Source organism: Neopelma chrysocephalum, unplaced genomic scaffold (assembly GCF_003984885.1).
Source record: "Neopelma chrysocephalum unplaced genomic scaffold, ASM398488v2 Primary Assembly neopelma1_44, whole genome shotgun sequence".
Lineage (NCBI taxonomy): Eukaryota > Metazoa > Chordata > Aves > Passeriformes > Pipridae > Neopelma > Neopelma chrysocephalum.
The window spans coordinates 23,639,496-23,658,955 of record NW_020897703.1 but is presented as its reverse complement, the minus strand read 5'-3'; the positions used below and the strand labels follow the sequence as shown (position 1 = coordinate 23,658,955).

At 41.4% G+C, this 19,460-nt stretch overlaps 2 protein-coding genes across 2 annotated transcripts in view; one reads left to right on the top strand and one right to left on the bottom strand.

Moving 5' to 3' along the window:
- SLC49A4 (solute carrier family 49 member 4) overlaps positions 1-4,916 on the bottom strand; it is a 70,317-nt gene extending 65,401 nt beyond the window's left edge. The window contains exon 1 of the mRNA XM_027678989.1: positions 4,516-4,916. Within this exon, the coding sequence (XP_027534790.1) occupies positions 4,516-4,849 (334 nt within the window). The 5' untranslated portion in view covers positions 4,850-4,916. The remainder of the gene's footprint in view (positions 1-4,515) is intronic.
- A 399-nt stretch (positions 4,917-5,315) lies between these two features.
- Positions 5,316-19,460, top strand: part of HSPBAP1 (HSPB1 associated protein 1) — a 37,317-nt gene continuing 23,172 nt past the window's right edge. Inside the window, exons 1-2 of the mRNA XM_027677905.1 lie at positions 5,316-5,508; positions 17,310-17,495. Coding sequence (XP_027533706.1) covers positions 5,316-5,508; positions 17,310-17,495 — 379 coding nt within the window. The remainder of the gene's footprint in view (positions 5,509-17,309; positions 17,496-19,460) is intronic.

The following is a 19,460-nucleotide window of genomic DNA, read 5'->3' as shown; positions in this document are numbered from 1 at the left end:
ACCAAGTGACAATCTGGGAACTCCAAACGTGAAAGCTGCCATGCAGAATTCTCTTTATCCATCATGTGTAGTTTATTTTAAAGAGAACAGTTATTAAGACATTTTTATCCTAGTACGGTCCAATTAAGTACCTGTATTCAATATTCATGACTATTTGGTCAGACTGCATTAAAATTCCCAGGTTAAAGAGATAAGAACTGTCAAATGTCTCAGAGAAGGAAACTGAGAAGCATGATCTAACAGACAGCAAAGAAATCAAGAGTTTGATATTCAGGAAAGGAATAACTTCATACAAGTAAAAACTTCCATGGTTTAAACAGACAAGACAATCTTGATTAAAAAACAGAATTTGATTATTTAAGTTTTCTCTCTACTTTATAATGTAATCACTAGAATAACAATGTTATATAAATTTAATTTCAGCAAAATAAAATTACTAAGATTGTCTATGCAACCCATGTAAGCATATATAATTTTATAAAAAAGGACTAAAAAACTATGTTCACTGTATTCCAACAATTACTGAAAAATATCACCATTCTATTCAATTTGTTTAATGGGAATTACTATAAAGTGTTTCATTCTTCATCGCCTCTTCTTGCTTATATGGGAACATAGCAAAGACTGACATGTACTGCTTCTAGGTCTCACCTTGTAACTAGGAACTTAATAAAACCCCCTTGGTGAACCAGATCCAGGGAAGGATGTAAGGTTCGAGTTAGATATATAAACATCCTAACAGTTCTGTGTGCTTGTATTTACAGTTCTCAGGAAATGAAACACTTGAGGCACAAAATGTACATAAACACTCAAGCATCACGTGACAAATTGTAACTAATTTTAATCATGTAAACAACAAGGGTCCATCCAATATCACACTGAAGTAATTTCCCACTTAATTTCAGTCTTATTGAAACTCTAAAGGTAATTAGAATTTAAACCAGCACTCTCTAATCCTATTGATGAAGAAAATGTACCAAATAATAAGACGTGTAGCTCCATGGCACACTCTATCTTTTAACCTTTCTTCACTAAGAAAAAAACAACCAAGACAACATCTGTAATTCTACCTATGGAAAAGGGTTTTCAAACCCACCCAAAATGGCACATACTCAAAAATGGCACATGCAAACACAATTCCTGAGTTTCAACATGCACCCATCCCAGAACAGGACTAAGAAACGCGACAGATGCCACTGCTGTCCCTAATACTGCACCCAGCCAAGGAGCATGGAAAGCTCCCTGAGGATGTCTGAGGAAGCTGGGAGGCAGGGACAGAACTCACTCCCCAAAGAACTTCCAGCTGTGATATGTGAGCCTCACTATGCATCTGAAAACGAGTGTATTTTTAGGAATGACAAGAGCTCTGCAAAAATATAAAGTAGCTTCAATTTACACACCTTACAGAGACACGAGCTAAATCCAGGCTTCCTCCAGTGTCTCAAAGACCCTTTAAAATACTGTTAACACCCATCAAAAAATGTCTATTCCTTCTGAGTCTGTTCAGACCTTCAAGTAAGATTATTTTTTTTGCAATTACAGCCATCTGAAGACCATCACTACCTTCCTGATGAAAATTTACCCTAAATTTCATAAAAAACACAATATCTCTATAGATCCACAGGAACATGGGCTTAAGTCAACCAAGACAGTTTGTCATGCTACTTCTGGCACCAAGACCTACTCTGGGTCATCAGAGCCCTTGGGAGATGTGTACAGTTGCCAGTAGTATCTTCTGTAGAAATTCCACTGGGAGCCAGAAGTGACACCATCTATACACCTGTCCCAGCCCATGTATTTCTCCTATTCTCCAACTGCATTGCCTGTGTCAGCTGCAAACAGACCTCCACAAAGAATCCAGGAGATACTCTCAGAAGGCCACGAGGGAAAAGGTCAAAAAGGCCAAGAAACTTTTTGAGGTTAGAAAACTAAACACTGCTGTCCTCTCTTCTCAGAGGACCCCACACTTCTCTGAGAAGCTGTGATGGAACTGAATCACAGAGCCCAAGAAATGCTTCTTGTAAGTAGAACTATTAACATGCCTATTCATGAATATTTAATCTTGCAATTTCTAATTAGTTAAAAGGTTAAAAAAAAAGTGACCAAACCCTTACAAGCAGTACTGAAATAGGAAGCAGGTGCACAATTTTTTTTTGTGCACCTGCACAAAAATGGATACAGATTTATGCTTTGAACCATGTGCTGCAATGAACTACTAAAACCCAAAAAGACAAATACTTTTGGACTTGTTGTAAAGCATCATAACACAAAATCAGACTTAAGTGACAGCAGGCAGCTACTTACCAGTTAGATTTACCTCTGACTGTGAAGTATAGGACTATCTAACAGCTAAATCTCCTCTCAGATTCTGACATGCCTCATCTACAGTGTCATATTTCTGATACATGCCAGGTTTTACATGTTGACACTTCACAAATACATTTTTTCCTGACAGCTCCCTTACTAGCCAACTCCAATGACAGATGACTGAAGCCACAGAGTAAATGGTGTAGCTTCCCTATATTCATGGTACAGAGAGTAAATCTGGTGTAACAACATGTGAAATACTGCCCTTGCGAGGTCTGATTCAACCAGCTTTACAGCTTCAAAGTAGCAGAGTCAAGCTCTTTCTGGTACACGGTACTCCAAAGAGCAGGTAACTCAATACAATGTGCCTCCAGTAGACGGTGTGCCCCGCGGGAGAGCTGGGCTCAGTAGCTCTCCTCTTTGCTCCTGAGAAACAAAGTGGCAGGACTCCACCATCACTCCCAAAGTGAACAGCACCACATTCTCTGTGGGAATCATCCGCACACAGAAAACAGCAGAAAAGAAACAGTAGAAAACAATCAGGGCCCTCGCAAAATCTGCTGCTGTGCAAAGAACTTGCTCTAGAGCCCATATGTACTCTTTATGCACACAGCCAATGAGTTGAGACGCTTTATTCAGGTTACCAAGCGAAATTCTCTTGACAAGGAAAGCAATAAAGCAAGACCAAAGGGGTAGGTCATATCTGTACCTTCAACGAACATGGAGATTAAAAAAAAGGCAGGAAAAACACCCAAACAATCAGGTAAGGAAATGAGAAAAACACCTGTATACATATTCTCATTAAAAGAAGCTACATGTGAAACCAAGAAATTCAGCACCTACATACGTAATCACATTACAAAACAACAAAACACTAATGTTCCTTCTTCAGTGAGTTACTTCAAAATTCTTTCAGTATTATTTTGCATTGCTCAGGACCAACTTCATAGAAAATGTAGAAATGAAAATACAGACTCAATTCTATAAGCATAGGTTCACATTTAGCTTTATTTCCTTCATACCATGAGCAGAGTCAGTCTTCACTGTACAAACCAAAGATAATTAACAACACTATTATACATCAATCTAGACAGATATTGCTGACTTAAGTCTAAATGGCTTAAAAGAAGACTGGCTGTACAGCCACCATGGACTCATTTGGAAAATGTATTTTCAGCTCAGTAAATTTTATTCCCACAATGCCTCTTCAGATTTAGGAACTGCAATTACAATTTCGAGACACAGTCCTTCTCAAACACAACTTTCCTCCCCAGCTTTCACTTCCCCTCTTCCCTTCCCTGCTCACAATCAAGCTATTAACTCCTAAATAAATGGAATAAGCACTTAACATCAGGAGGCACAAGGGTCTGTTGGCTCCTATCTCTTGTTTAAAGGTCTGTTTAAACGGGAATTAAAATAAATCGCTTCTGTGGATTTAGGCCCAAAAGCTCAAATCAGCAAACAGGGGTACTTGACCTCTCTGGAGCAGTCCCAGGAGCAACCGCAGACAAACCACGCAGGCCCTGGAGAAGTTCTCCAGAGATAAACACCATTTTCAGAAGTTTGCTACCTGAACACAAATTAGGGAACTGTCCCCTGTGCTTGCCTTCCGAAACCCCGAAGTGCAACTTCTGTTTTGTATTCCCTGTCTTTGCATCTTCCTAGCGCAGTGAAAAGCAAACCACAGACTTCGTGTTCAGCCTGCTTTTAAAAACGAAGTACTTCTTTAAGATGCAATGGACGCCCTGAGCAGTGACATTACTTGACCCGAACATCTACGTGTGTTTGTTTCACAGCTGGTCACCAGAAATCACGACCATCTCCAGGTCAAGCAGCCGCACGCACGGCAATGCCAGGCTGGCACACACCTCCAGACCCACACCTCAGCTGCGACGACAGATGCCCTAATTCCGCTTAGCTGTAGGAACAGCTTAAGTATCTTCCTTGTGAATGGACTTTGATGTGCCTTCGTTTGGACAGCGTGCTGGAAACAGCACTCACGATGCCTTTTGAGTATTAATCTTCCCTTTTTAAGGCCGAGGCCACCGGCCCCGAGTGTCCCCGGTGTGGCGGCGCCCCCTTCCCCGGCCCCAGGACCGCGGTGTCGGGGGGACACGGACACGGCGGCCCCGCCTGGCCCCGGGGAAGCCGCAGGAGCGGGGCGGGGAGTCCCGACCCCCCGGCCCCGCCGCCCCCGGCCCCGCTCACCCTTCTTGTCCATGAGCCACATGAAGAAGAAGCAGGGCGCGAAGCCGATGGGCCCCCAGAAGACGAGCAGGGCGATGTCCCAGCCGCTGAAGCCGAAGGCCAAGCGGGCCGAGTTCTGGATGGGGCCCCAGGTGTTCCACACTAGGCCCTGCGCGAAGCCCAGCAGCGAGAACAGCAGCAGCACCAGCCACCGCCGCCCGTACACGCGGCCCGACAGCGGCGGCAGCCGCCCCGCCGGGCCCCCCGCCGGCCCCCGCGCCTGCGGCCGCGCCTGCTGCGGCGGCGGCGGCAGGAGGGGCCGCCGCTCCTCCGCGGTGCTCCAGCCCAAGCCCATCTGCGGGGGCGCTGCCGGGGGCCCGCGGGGGAGCAGGGGACGGGGCCGGGCACAGGGACACCCACACCTCAGCCCCCGAGCGCGGCAGCGCTGCCCCGGCCCGGCACAGCCGCATGCGCGGTCGGGGAGGGCCGGCGGCCGCCTCCTTCCTCCGCCGGCGAGGGGAGGAGGGAAGCGGCGGCGGCGGGAGCCGGGCCTGCCGCCACCGGGGAGAGAGCCGCGCCGGCGGGCAGCGGGGGCGTGCGGGGCGGGGAGGCCACCGGGCCGTCACCCCGCGGGGAGAGGGGTCCGGGGCAGGAGGGGGCGACTCCCGAGAGCCGCTCTCGGGTGTCACCGGCGGGGCCGCGGAGCTCCGGCCGTCACGCCACCGCCCGGCTCCGCCCCGCCGCCGCTGTCGGGCCGCGCTGTCCCTTCCGCCGCCCAAGGCGGTGCCGAGCGGAGCCCCCGCAGTCAGATCCGCAGGAGCATGGCCGGGGCGGAGAGCAGCCGTCCCCCCGCGCCGGGTAGGTGCCCCCCGGCCCGGCCCGGGCCCCAGCGCGGGGAGGCTCCGGGTCCGGCCCAGCGGGCACGGGGAGCAGGAGGCGGCGGCGGCTGTAGCGGGGCCCGCTGTGCCTCCCTTGCCGCTCCTCCTCCCGCACGTCCCGCTCAGCCGAACCTGCGTGGGTACCTGCGTGCAGGGAAATACCGCAGCGGGGAGTCTGTGCTTTTAAAGGGAGAAGGAAAACGCGTTGAGTTGAAGTGGTTACAAATCAGCCATGGGCCGAACTGGGGGGAATAAACAGTAGGGTTCAGGTAAAACTTGCCCTGAAATCCATTGTGAAATAATTCGGGTGAATATACCATCATGTGGGGGACACTGTGCTTATTAGAAACTATTATCATTTAAATAGAGTGAAGTATATATTATTTCAGTTAGATTGTGTGAGAATTTATCTGTATGTCAACCATCTGCACTTGTCGTAAAATTAATGGCTCGTATGCTGCACAGTGCTTCATCTTCCCTTAAAAAAAACGGGTATTTCAGTGTGGCTTGCTTAGGCATTCTGTCACAAAGTCTGGAAGTTGGCTTGATAAATGCCTGTGTGTGTAACTGGGGAGAGCTGAACAGTGGGGTCCCCACGGGCTGGTTTTAGATCCAGTGTCAGTACTCTTGATGTGCTGGGCAGCACAAAGCTGAATTTCACGTGGTGCTCATCCCTCAGTTTTGCAGCCAAACCCACAGACTCACGTGAAAATCTTCATGAAACATACGACATTGCATTTTGTTTAGTTCACACAGCTCTGTTTGCTAGACTGAAGGTGCAAAAAGGAAGTATATGCTGACTGAAATCAGCAGAACTATGATGAGAAAGCAAATTATATTTTGTTTAGAAAAGTTCAGGAAATTCCCCAGGAAAAATAAGATTCGTGCACATTTAAATAATGGGGGGACATGCAGAAAATAAACTAAAATTTTAGCTTGCTGTGTTCAGCTGTAGTGACGAAAGTACAGTAAAAATACAGGATGAGATTCAGATTTCATCATGACTGATGGATATTCTGGTAGTGCTTTGGGGGTCCAACTAAGATTAATTCCCTGTTTTACTAAGTCTTTTTCATACATTACCACCTCAGCATAGTTTAGCCTATGCCAAAGTGTTCTCTCAATTAAGAAGGGCTATGTTACTACTATAATTTAAGTGATTTGGTGGCATTCAGCCAAAGTGCTGTTATTTGCAGAAGTAAACTAAAGTGAAAAAATATTTCTCTCTTTGAACATTTTTCAATTAACTGTAGTAGTCGTGGAGGTTTCATGGTTCTAGTGGCAGGAAACCTATCCAAAAATAAAGCAAATGGGGCTTTGCAGTGTCCTTTTAACTGCAAAAATTGCTCATGCCTCTCACTATCTGCACAGTCAAAGGAAAACTTGAATATAAGCAGGATAATTCTTTGATAACTTATCTTACGATGGGTTTATAGATATTTCGACTCTTGCATGGGTCAACAAGAAAGAAAAAATTCTGAAAAACAGCAGCAAACTAAAGGGGCTGTCAAAATAGGCTCAAAAAATCTAGGTGTATTTATTATTGACTTAATCATGGTTAAAATAATTTATTTTGATTGCTTGATTTGAAATCGCTCCATCTTTTCCTAGCTTCACAACCCATATGCGCATCTTTCAGTCATGGCCTGACCTTTTCCATTCCAGCTATTTAATTAACACAGCGTAATATTCTGTGTGAATTATTCTTGTTTGCAGGATATGGTACCATTTAAATTTGTTAATGCAAAGGAGCAGTGCATTGTTGATAAACTGTTGGAAACCAAATTAGCTTTATCTTGCAGCTAGCTGATTGCATTATTTCACTCATGGGTATAATAATTCTCAAAATATGCTAATTTCACTCTTTTCTCCGTGTGGTGACATTTTTACTGTTCTCGTTACTGACATTTGTAATATTTGGGGTGGGGAAATTTTTCTTGCTTTAACCTCATTATAATGTAGCTAAAGAAATTTGAATATTATCAGATGAAATGCACATATAGTCAGGCTAGCGGAAAGGTTATTTTGTGTCCTGGCCCATAACTTTCATGTCTGTAGTAGGACTCGCATGGACTTAATGGCACCTAGATCCAAAACTGCGAAGCAGATGCCCATCCAGGTACCGACTGCCCAACCACAATAGCGTACCCATTGGTAGGTGCCTCCATTTCTAATCTAAAACCTCTCAAGGTGGCTGCGTGTCCATATTCATGCCTGTCTGCCTGTGTCTGGCCTAAAACATTATGGAATTCATCTTAGGAGGAATTGGTGGCCTGGAGCTCTGATAGACTAGTGGTGACAGACAAAAATTATGTGGCTGAAGCTGCTATTGCTGCCAAATACTCATCCCATCCCTGAGGCAGACGTGGCTGATCCACTTCACAGTTGGCACCTATAGTGTGTCGATTTAAGCTTTAAGCCTTAAGAATATAAACTGAGACTTTGACAGGTTTGTTATAAACTTGAGGCATTTGGAGAGTCCAGTTCAGCTAAAACATATCTATCATGTCATGGTTGAGCTGGGCAGTCCAGGAGAGTATCCTCCCTATGGAGCAACCAACCTCCAGTTCCTAATGCCTTAGGAAGTCACGTTTGCTCTTTCCAGGTACCATCCTTTTGGTAGATTTGTTCTCTATGTGACTTTTTAGTGATACCTGATGAACTTCAGCATCCCCTGGGTTCTCATGCCTCTCTCCCAAAAACTAATATCGCGTGTACAATCTCGTCGTTTTTGTGTCAACTCATACCTTGCACTGTGACAAGCAACAAGTGATTGTATATCCTATGAAGTCTAGAAGCATTTTGGCACAAAATGGGCAGAACCTGAAATTAATTCAAAGATTCAAAAGTGGCATCTAGCCAGTTCTGAATATTCCTTCCAACATCTAAAAAAAGGCCCATTTTCCAGAGATTTCCCCCAATTTCTAGATTTCTGCTGGAGTTGTGACAATGCAGTTTCAGAGCTGCCATAAACAGCACTAGTGTAGCAGGGAGCTGTAATGAGTGTGTTCTTTACACCCTGTCTTGAACAACACCTCTGAAGGTGAGCCTGTGAGGTGTGAGTAAATCCCATTCTTCCCTCCAGTTTTGATATCCCTTCTAGTTACTCAGGAACAGGTTGTTTAAAATCTGCTCTGTCTTGGGCTTGGTTTGGGCACCTTCCAGTCTGTGTGTTCAGTAACTTTTAGCATCTTTTCTTGCCATTCTTTTTTATTGAGAAGTAGGTAGACTTTGGCTCTAATGTCATACAACAATTTCCTTGTACTTCAGGAGAAAAATGGTTTTATAGTGCTTTCTTTTCCTTTTTTGTAGCATCAACAGGAAAAGAAAATATGGACACAACGTCAGCTTATGAAAGCTGAACAGTTTTATTATTAAATTCAAACAGCAATGTTTTCCAGTGAGGAATTCATTTATACCTTTTGACTGCAGGCTGTGTGTATCCCCATTGCAAAGTCCCCATTGTAGTGGAGATGATTCTAGGTTTGCAGTGAGACAGAGCCCATTCCAGGGTGATTTAGGGAGGTGCGCTCCTTTTTCTTGTGGAATCTACCTTTGTGGTTGGCCAATGAAAGACATGTCACCAGATTTCCTGTAGACCACACTGCAGGCTCTTTACTGTGGTTCTCAAAAGGAATATGTAAAAGTCACACCTGACTTGAGCTTTGAGCATATTTAAAGCGTTTTGTACTCCGTTTATGATTGTTCTGCCATTCATCACCTGCTTAACAATGAACATGTAGGCGATGATTGTACCTTCTTTGAGGGGGCGGTGGAACCTGCATGATGTCTTTCATCCAAGCTCATTTTGATGACTGCTTCCCTCCCTCACTTAGACAGCCTTGAGGCTCCATTTCTGAGGTATTTTAGGGAGGTGTTTTAGGGAGGTTATATTGGAACTTCAACCTCATCAGACCACCGCCCCCATGTTCTTTCATTTTGTTCAGAGCCAACATGTGCAAGTGACTGCAGACAGCATCAATGGAGTATTTTACCTCCCAAGACTGTGTTAGGGAAATTCAGTTTCAAAGACTAATGGTTTCCTCTCTTCCTGAAAACCTGAGAATTATGGAAATGAACTGAGTCACGTGAGGATGTTAGGCTTGAATTGGAAATACAGGGTGAAAATCTCCACCTGTCTCCTTGGGCTAGGACTGCCTTAGTGCAGCTCTCACTGTCTGTGATGCCAGCAAGAACAGATAGTCATAGTGCTCTGGTACTGGTCTGTCTATGGTGTCTCTGATGAGTGTGTTTCTCATTTCTGATCAGGCTGCGCCATTGTTCTCCTGTTGTCATTCATCGAAGCAGCAAGGGGTAACTTAATTACTGCTCTGCTGTAATTAACGATGTAGGCATTAGGGAGTTTGTTTCTGTTGGTCTGGCCAGTCACACTTAGCTGTCATACAATAGCTATGCTATAAGCTCTGCAAATGAGTCTTCTGAAGACCTGATTGTCTGGGTGGGTGTTTGGGATTGAGGACATAAAGCTCACAAAATGTTGTTTGCCTTTTTGAAAATATTACTCTGTCATATAATTGTGTATAGAAAGAAGAGGCTAAATGTATTATTTCTGTATCTGTGCTTTTCTGAAGAGGGACATGATTTAAGTTTAAATTATTCTAGGCTTTGTGATAACAGACACAATGAGATTCTTGGGAGTAGGTACAGTAGCATGAGATTTTGGGTATAAGTATTTTATAAAAGAGCAACGGTGAGGTAGTTTAGATGTTTGGTATAAAAGTACAGCATTAACCTTTTGTAGTTTTATTATTTTGCTAATGTTCAGGGAGTTCTCCTAAATTTCCATGTACCATATGCTTTTGCTGACTGGACATAGAAGACGTTATTACTTCTAATACTAGTATTAAATCAGACATTGGTTGGCAGTGATGTTAATGTTTAAAAAGAAAAGAAAATATTGAAAGTCCTCTACTGAAAGGAGTTTTCCAGATATACTACTAGGTTGACAAATACTGAGTTTTGGTAAATTTTGCATATTTCAAGAAGCTTCCGAGATTCAAAGCAGCACCACTGTCATAGGTTCTTGTAAAATTAAAGGTCACCTCCATTCTCCAGAAGTGCAGGTGCAGCTGATTAGAACAGGAGTTCATAGAGGTCTGAGTGGGGACTTGGGCCTGTAGTGCTTGATCTTTTCTGATATTTAGCTCTTGATGTTTATAGATAAAGAAATTTTGCAGGCAGTTGTTATTTGAAAAAGAAAAGAAAGAAAATCTCTGAAGGGAAGATGGTAAAGATATGTTGACATCACTAGCAGCAGTTTGTTGTATTAAGAAGTTGTGAAAGATAAGCTGTGTAACAAGGCTGTGCTATTTCAGTAAATGCAATTTCTTTTATGTGTAATATTTATGTTAAAAAACCCTAACATTAATGAATGTTAAGGTTGAAAATTAAAAAAGCTTGGTAGTTTACATTTTTGTGCACTGTTTTAGGTCAAGTGTATCCTTGACGTTATGTCAAAACAAGATTTTAGTCTTTATGTGAACCCCAGGGTTCAAAACGTACACTGTTAACAGTTTTTTACAGGCAAAATTCATATTGCTGCATGAGAACCTTTATAAAAAGAAATAGCAACTTGGAACAAAGGTTAAACTCACTTCTGCTTATTTTACCCATGATGAAATAAATGGAATTATGTAAACAATGGAATAACAGCCATGCTTTTTGTTTAATATTCCTATAGTAATGGCAGTTGCTGAACGTAATACCCTTATTGTGCATGTTGGTTACTGTACATTTCAGAAACTGTTCTTGAGGTTCATGTGGTGGGTCTCTTTCAATTCAATAATTTATGTAATTCAAAAATAGCTAGTATAATTTCATTCTGACAATTAATTACACCTCTAATTGACTCAGTCATTAATCATAATTTGTATTCTGTGTGGTACAATAGCTAACAAAGTCACATATGCTACCATCATAACCCCTTTGTGGATCAAATTCAAAAGGTTCAGTTGTATTAATGACTATTACAATGTTTTGTAGAAAAAAAGCCCTATATTTTTAGAATACTATTGACTATTTACTACAGTGACTTATGGGGAAACAGTGTATTTTAGAAGATTTAGATTCTTTTGTTGTTGCCATTTTGAAGTTTTTGTCAGTCAAGTTTGAAGGACAGAACAACAATAAAGTCACAAATGGTTACAGTTTCTGACAGTGAATTTTGTACAGTGTCAGAAACCTACTTAAGAGTAGGACTTTTGTGTTTGTTACTGACAAAGAATAGAAAAATAAATAGAACTAAACCTTACAGTGTGAACAAATACTTTTTTTTTCTTAGAAATGCACACATTAACTCCCTGACATGCCAGTTCCCTTAACTTCAATCATAATGTTATATTAGTATTAATTTTTGTATTAGGTTTTCCATTTATTCAGAAATGTTGTCAGAAAGTGTCAGAAATCAGTGCCAGTGGGGTATTGGGAAGGAATGGTTTTGCCACTAAATTTCCTCAGCAGCAGGTGGGTGTAATTTACACCCTGTAGACAGACAGAAAGGTGGAATTGTGGTAGCCTAGCATAAGGAAATATAGGGAAGTCTGCCCTTTTATTTCCTGGTGGAAGGTTTTGGTCAAAGACCATAGTCTTTTCCTCCAAGCATTTCTTCTGCTAGAGGAGACCAGTGGAGCTGAGGTCATTCAATATTCAGTTCATGACTGATTTCTAAACATGCGCTACAGGATGGGAGTACAGACAACAGGAAGAAGCTGGCCAGGGGTTCAGGAAGAGCTTTCTAGGAAGAGCCTATGAGGATTTAGGGGGAAATTTCGTAAAGGTATGCTTGAGATGACACACTGTCATTTTGAATGGGGGTGGGAAGTCCCTCCCAGTGGTGTATTCTGGACTCAACCCCTTACTCTGCCCTAAGGAGTCTGGCAGCAATTTCCTTTGCTTTATCGGAAGGACAGTTTGAGGTTTGAGGGCATAGCCCACACTCTTATCTTACTTCATGTCTTGAGTCACTTAGACTTACTGTAAGAAAAACTATAAGATGCCACAGGAGGACTGGAAAGTGAGTCCGAATTCCCGTTTTGGCCTCTTTCTTTTCTTTTGATGCCCTCCTTCCACAGTGAGGAGAGGAAGGAAGGGTGTGTTGACTGCAGGCTACCAGACTAAGCTTCAGGTGCCAGTTTTACAAGTGCAGACCGGTCTGTCCTGAGAGTCTCCATGAACTTCTGCCTCTCCTTCAGTAACCAACATATTTATGCAAATCTAGGTTAGCTGCCTGCTGGTTGTGTGTGTTTGCAGTATTAATATTCCCAGAGTCAAAACTAATAGTAACAGCAGTAACTGGTCAGGAAGTAATACCTAGATGTTTGTGCAGCCTATCCTGAAAACTACGTGTATATTTAGAGACATTTCTGTTTGCCCAGAGTAGGCTGATTATAGTGCATAGTGTTGTAATCACATGCAGATTATTTAAAGTTGTTTTTTAATGTACAGAGGCAATGTAGTGTGAAACCATTAAGTCTGACCTCCAAACCAAGTCACTTCTGTTTGGTTTGGGGAGTTTGCCTATCCTCCCCCATATCTTCTCTTTTCTCACTCCTGGTTGTTACGATTAGTTAAGATTTTGGAGATTAGGTGATTTTTTGAGTGACCTGGCTACTTTGTATTAATGTATTCAAAATGCCAATTTTTAAATTTTTTAAATTTTTTTTTAAGAAGTAAGGATAAGGAAGCATTACAGATTTGCAAAAAAAACCAATTTAATGATGCTTGTACCAAATACATTTACCAGGATTTCCTTGTACTCCCTCTTTTAGAAAATAATTTTAATACCTCTCAATTAAATTTCGTATTTAAGCAGCAGGGTGTTTTGGCAGAAGCCAACTGCCATGCACTAATGAACTCTTCTAATTTGCTAAATTATTTTAACTGAATGACAGTACATTTAGCTTTTTAATGACAGTACATTTAACTTCTGAACAACTTTGATCGAGTCCACTTTTAGACAGACTGCCTGCTGTGCTAAATTCTTTATTCCCAAACCCCGCTCAGTTATTCAGAAAAACTGTTAATCAGAAACATTAAATTATTTTTTCTCTTAGGAGCACAAAGTCTACTGGAGAGTACTTGGCCAATTCATCGCTGTTCTGTTACCTGCCCTCAATGCTAAGTCTCGATGAGTCTTCATGTTTGACAGTACTTCATGTAAAGACGACTGGAGAGCTTTGTTTTTTTAATTGGTAGATCCCTATTTTGCAATGTGTTCCCTTTCTAAAGAACACCTATGTTTTTGGCCAATTATATAAGCTGTCACAGTTACAAAACCTGAGCTAAAACTTGGTTCATTTTTTCAGTTCCTGGTTGGATTCTGTACATGCCTTGTATAAAGTCAAAACATGAGACAAATTATTCCTTCTTCCTTTTGTGCTGTGAAGCCACACCATTTGTGGAGCCTGATAGAAAGAACTAATTTAAAGTATTCCTCTTCTCTTGTGGATCAGAGTACAACTGAGAAAATAAAGACTCCCACAGAGTTTTTCTTTTGAAAGGGAATATGCATTTCAATTCTTTCCAGCTACCCAATCTCCCCTAGGAATTTGATATTTAAAGCCCAAGATGTGCAATGGATATTTTGCTTCTTTGCAACACATTTTATTTATACACATTTTTACTTGTACACATCTGTGTCTAAACTGTATGCGCTTATATATAAGCTATACAACCTCAGGTTTTGCTTAGGAAGCAGTTACCATCCATCTCAGGCTAGGAAATACTGAGAAGCAAGAGCCCAGCTTTTAAGGTCTTTGTGAAGCTATGATAACAATAACTAAGGAAAAGATCATTTTAAGTTATAATTCTGATAATATCTCTTCAAGGTCTTCTGTATTCAGATACATCTTTTAATTACTTCTTAACACTCCTACAGCATATAGTTCCATCAGAAATCTCTGTTGGTTGTAAGCAGAGTTCTTCAAATTATCGTAATGCCTATTTGATGTAGTGTATGATATTTACTTTTTATCATGTCTCTTTTCTCTAGCAGGCACTTAGATATGCATGACAAATATTATAGGGAAAGAATTATGTTTAACTAACAATGTTCTCACCAAGGAATACATAAAACTGAATCAAGACACTTACAGATTCTTCACACAGATTTAGCAAGAATCCCCATTTGTCTTTGCAAAAACCCGTAATGTACATTTATTTAAGTCTTTAAATTTTGTAAAACATTTCAAACTTCACAGTGGGTTACATGATATGTTTTGTATGTGATTATCTGTATCAGGAGAAGATACTTACTTATTTAGCAACGATTTTAGTACAATTTGAAGATAGGAATGATTAGCATCTTACTAAGACAGACTGTCCTCTTTCATTATTTCTAAATTTTATAGGGAAATAGGTTTACAACTGAAGAAAGGATGGTGACATGACAAACATTCAGTAGAGGAGCGGCTATTTAGCCTAATTTTTTTTCTTGTTTGGCATTGAACTCCCAGTAGCTGGAGCTCTGTGTATGCACTGTGGTTAAAACCACACCTTGCAAAAGCACAATACCCATGTGGAAATCCAATTAGAAAGCCACATGGAATCAACAGTTGGCTTCAAAGAGCCTTTCTGTCTATTCCAGTAAAATTTCAGCTTTTGTGGCACAACCCAACCGTTGACTGAAATTACAGGATAAACCTGAAGCTTTTATAATAAGTCAGCTTTACAGTATCCTCCAAAAAAGTGTCACCAGTTTCTTGCATTTATTTGGATTTACATTCTCTAAAATAATTAAATGTACTGCCCTTAAAGCAAAAAAAAATTGAGTCGTCAAAAAGACAGCTGTGCAGTGATAAACATGACCTAAGCAGGAATAATTTCATTTTTATGAGTTGGAAAATCTGAAAGGTAGGTAAGGCCAGCCAGCTCCCACATGTTGAAAGCCACCTCTATACAATATTGTTATTGCACTGGTGAAAGACAGAAGAAGTTCTATAAATCCTCTGGGAGTGTTCAGATCTGGACTGAGTCTTGCCTTAGTTCTTGAGCAGAATCACTGTAAAGAAACATGCTGAGCTTTAACCTCTTACCATGCCTCCTGCCAGCTCCTGGTAGCTGCACCAGCACGTGCCCTTGTGTCTGCAGATGGTCTCTCTGCCTTCTCTGGACTTGCTGCCTCAGGTATACTAACCTATTCCTTGGAAAGTCCCAGAGCCCCCTTTCCGGGGGCAGGGAAGACCATATGGTGAGACATACGGTCCCTGTGAGGCCTCCTTATGTCCTGGTTGTGCGAGTTGCTGGAGCGCGAGACTGAAGGCCAAGTGTCAGAGACATCTCTGTGTCACAGCAACACCATCCTGTCAAGTGTTGCTCTGCGTATGAGAGGAACTGTGGAAAACAAACCAAAATCCAAACTACCTTCTGTCATCACCCTTAAGAAAGAGAAACCATTAAAAAATTTCATGTTCCATGAACATAAAATATCAGAGGTTTTCTGTTTTAAAGCTTCACGAAGGAGCTTTCATGAGTGAAAAGAGGGGGATTCAGTTTCCCTGAAAGTCTGTGGGAGAAGAGACCCCTTGACTGTAGGAAACCCCAGCCCTGATACCTCCCACTGAATTTGAGTGAAGATAGCAGCTTAATTTAGAAAACTAAAAAGCACAGCTATGCAAGAGTATAAACCCTATCGAAAGAAGTGGGACTTGCAAAAGTTACCAGAGATACAGCACACAGCATGCACAGGGCTCCTCTTATTCCTGCCATTCACACTTCAGCATTCATAGATTTATTTTAAACTTATATTTGAATTAATCCTGAAGAACCATCCTCAGTGACCTCGTTCTCAGTGGGTTTTCTTTTGTGTTTCCCCCAGCTGGCAGCACGGGGCTGCCCTGTGTGGAACTGGCTGGTTCTCCATTACCTGTCCCACACATGGGGAGGAGCAACAGGCAAAATTAGCACCCAGCAGTAAAGGAAATTTTCTTGTTCTGTATGTATTTAACTAATTGTGCATGCCAGACTGTAATTTGACCCCTAAATGGAGTGATTGGATTGAATTGGTTTGTTTATTTGAAGTAAGCTGCTAGAAGTCATAAGGAGCCATACGTATCAACTCGGTGTGTTAAATCTTAGGCATTTTACAGATATATTCTGGATGAGTTAACTTCAATAGAGGTTAAAATAATGAATGGATTTTTTTATGATCTGAAGCTGTAGTCCACCTCCTCATCTCTATGGAACTGTTATGTTATTCCATTTAAAATAAACAGATTTTCCTTCTCAATATGTCCCTAAAGAAAAGTTGTTCTGAAAGTGCTGAGTTTATTCAAGGTTGCCAGCATTTCAGCTTGACAGTTTCAGTGGGGCATATAAATCTCTAAAAGCAAAGGAGTAAATGGAAATCTTGGGTTAGTTTAGTTCTTGGATCGGCACAATTTCCTTTTCGTAAGTTTTCTGTTAATGAAATTTTAAAACACTTTAAAAATACCTGCTGGTTCGGTTATGCTACTCTTCCTCGGTTTAAATCAAAGGCACAGGAAGCTGGTTTGCTATCTTTGAAAATGCACTACACTTAGGAAAGAATCCCATGCAGAAAGAATAACTCATAAAATTTATGTTCTCTAAACTCTGGATGTTATTTGCAAGTTTATTTTATTGTTAGCCTAATTCTAAACAGTTTGGCTACAGTGGTGCTTTATTGCCTAAGGTACAAGTGAAAATTTTAAGCGTGTGCCTATTTTTATTTTTTGCTTCACATTCCGTGTGCTAATACACTGCTTTAAGCTTTAGTGTAAGAATGTTCTTTCAGTGTTTGCAGTACAAAGTTGACTTTAAAAACATCTACGAATGTAATAAATCAATCATAAACAAAGGAGATGTTAGTTCTTAACGTTTCCTGCACTGTGGGAGACGGTAGGTAACACTTCCTGTGTCATAAATCATACATCTCTGCCACTGTTTTTTTTCTTTCCATAGGTGAAGGTGTCAAACCATTTACTCCTGAGAAAGCCCAGGAAATTGTGATGTCTCTACAGCAACCTGCAGTCTTCTGTAACATGGTTGGTGACTGGCCAGCCCTGCACTGGAATGTGAAATACCTTTCTGCGGTGTTGGATGGAAAGACAATCCAGTTTAGGCTAGGACTGAAGACGGTGGATTTAGGTGAGAATGAGGTGGACAGGCGTTAATGTCACAACTCTCTTTTTTAGGTTCTGCAATTGTTTGCCTTTCCATTACCACTGTTCACTCTCTAGTATGTTGCTTTTCACTGCAGGCTGTTTTTAGGACGTGGGATTTGGCCAGCAGTGAAACTCTCCTTTCCCTTTCTCATGTGTTTATTCTTAGTAGGAAGCCCGGTGGGTAACACTAACACATAAGAATCAAGCATCTCAGTTTTCCTTTGTAGTGTGGTATTTTTGGTCCAGTCTTACACATGATTAGATTGTTCACATGAGCTGAGCTTTCATATCCACAAACATGACTGTGTTAAAGAATTAGCCAAATAACTAGTCTGCCTTGGGATTTTTATCTCTAAAATGATGATAATTCACACCTTCCTCCTGAGGCTTTATAAGACTCTGGTGATTTTCAGTACTTCAGTATCCTGTGATGAAAGATGCTGTAGAAGGTGTTAAGAAAATCATTTGACTCCAGTACAGTAACTTCACCTCTAACCCTCCAGATTCACTCAGACATCTAGGAACATGCCATGGGAGAAAGACAATCTTAGCACTCGATTTTAAATACTACAACTTTTTCTGTCTGTAGCCCTACAATAGTGTGTCATAATGTGTCCATGGACAGACAGAGTTTCATACCAGGGAGGGAAGATACTAGAAATGTGTTCCAAGGTGACAATCTGCTAGCCACTTGAAAGGTTTTGCATTGCTTTATTTGTGTCCTGTACATTCTTTGCCCTGCCACCTGCATGCCAAAATACATTTTGCTATGCACTTTCTCCCTTTGGCCTATAAAGCATACTGGCTCCCTTTAGGATTTTTTTTCTCCTTAGGCCAGAAAAATCCAGTTTTTAAAAAATGTTCTATGTAAGTCATGGTGTTTTAGACCCCACCTAGCTATTCTTTATATAGTCTTCTAAGCTCCTTCAGTTGGACTACCTCTTTCTTGGAATGTAGAGTCTGCACAAAGAGTCCAGATGAGGGTCTGGCAGTTCCAGTGAAAGTGATAGGATTACATCACATTATCTTGCTTAACAACACTGTGTGAAATTTGCTTTCTTCACAGAATCATGACCATGTTATTACATGTTCAATTTTTGCAAGAGAAGTGGGTGATGAAACAGAAGTGTTAGACGGAAAATGCCTGGCATGTTAGGATTTCAAATCATTTTATGGGCATGGGTTGATGATTCCTGTGCCATTCCTGGGAAAACAGATGTTATTTATTTGCTTTCTACAGTTGGGATAACTGAGGTGTAGAATTAATATGTTGGTACACATCTTCATAGCAATATCTCTGTGGTTCAGTGAGGTACCAACCAGTTCTTGCACTACATGTGAAAGGCATCCCATTGCTGATAGGGAAGGTGTCACGTACATACATATATGACATTTTCTTTGATACCTTGTTAATATCTCAGTTGTAACACACAAGGCCTACCAGGTAAAAGAATAATTTTGGTCCTACTCTCCATCAGTTAGTAGGCACTTTTTGAGAGCCAAATGGGTATGCCAGCTGGGAAAGTTTCTGATGGGATTGATAGAGTGTTGTGTGGCTAAGTCACGGATTGATGCTAAATAGATAAGAGGCATCACTTAACAATAACTTGTAGTCACTAGGGATATAGTGTGGATTGAAATTGGTATTTATATCTTGAAGCATCTATCTGCATTTATCTTTTTCCTAAAGGCATCAATCCCTATGCAGCAATGAATTTGTCTCCAGGAACCTCCATTATATGTTAATGTGAGCTAGAATTGTCTTCAAGAAGATGGGTACAGCCTTCAGGGGTTATATTGTAGCTGAATGAGACCTGTGATGCTATAAAAAATTTGCATTGTAAGGATATATTAGTGAAGCCATTATCCAAGCCATCTCAAAGTCTGAAATAATGTAATACATTTCATGTGCCACTGTCATTTGGAAGGTGGTTGATCTCACTCTTGA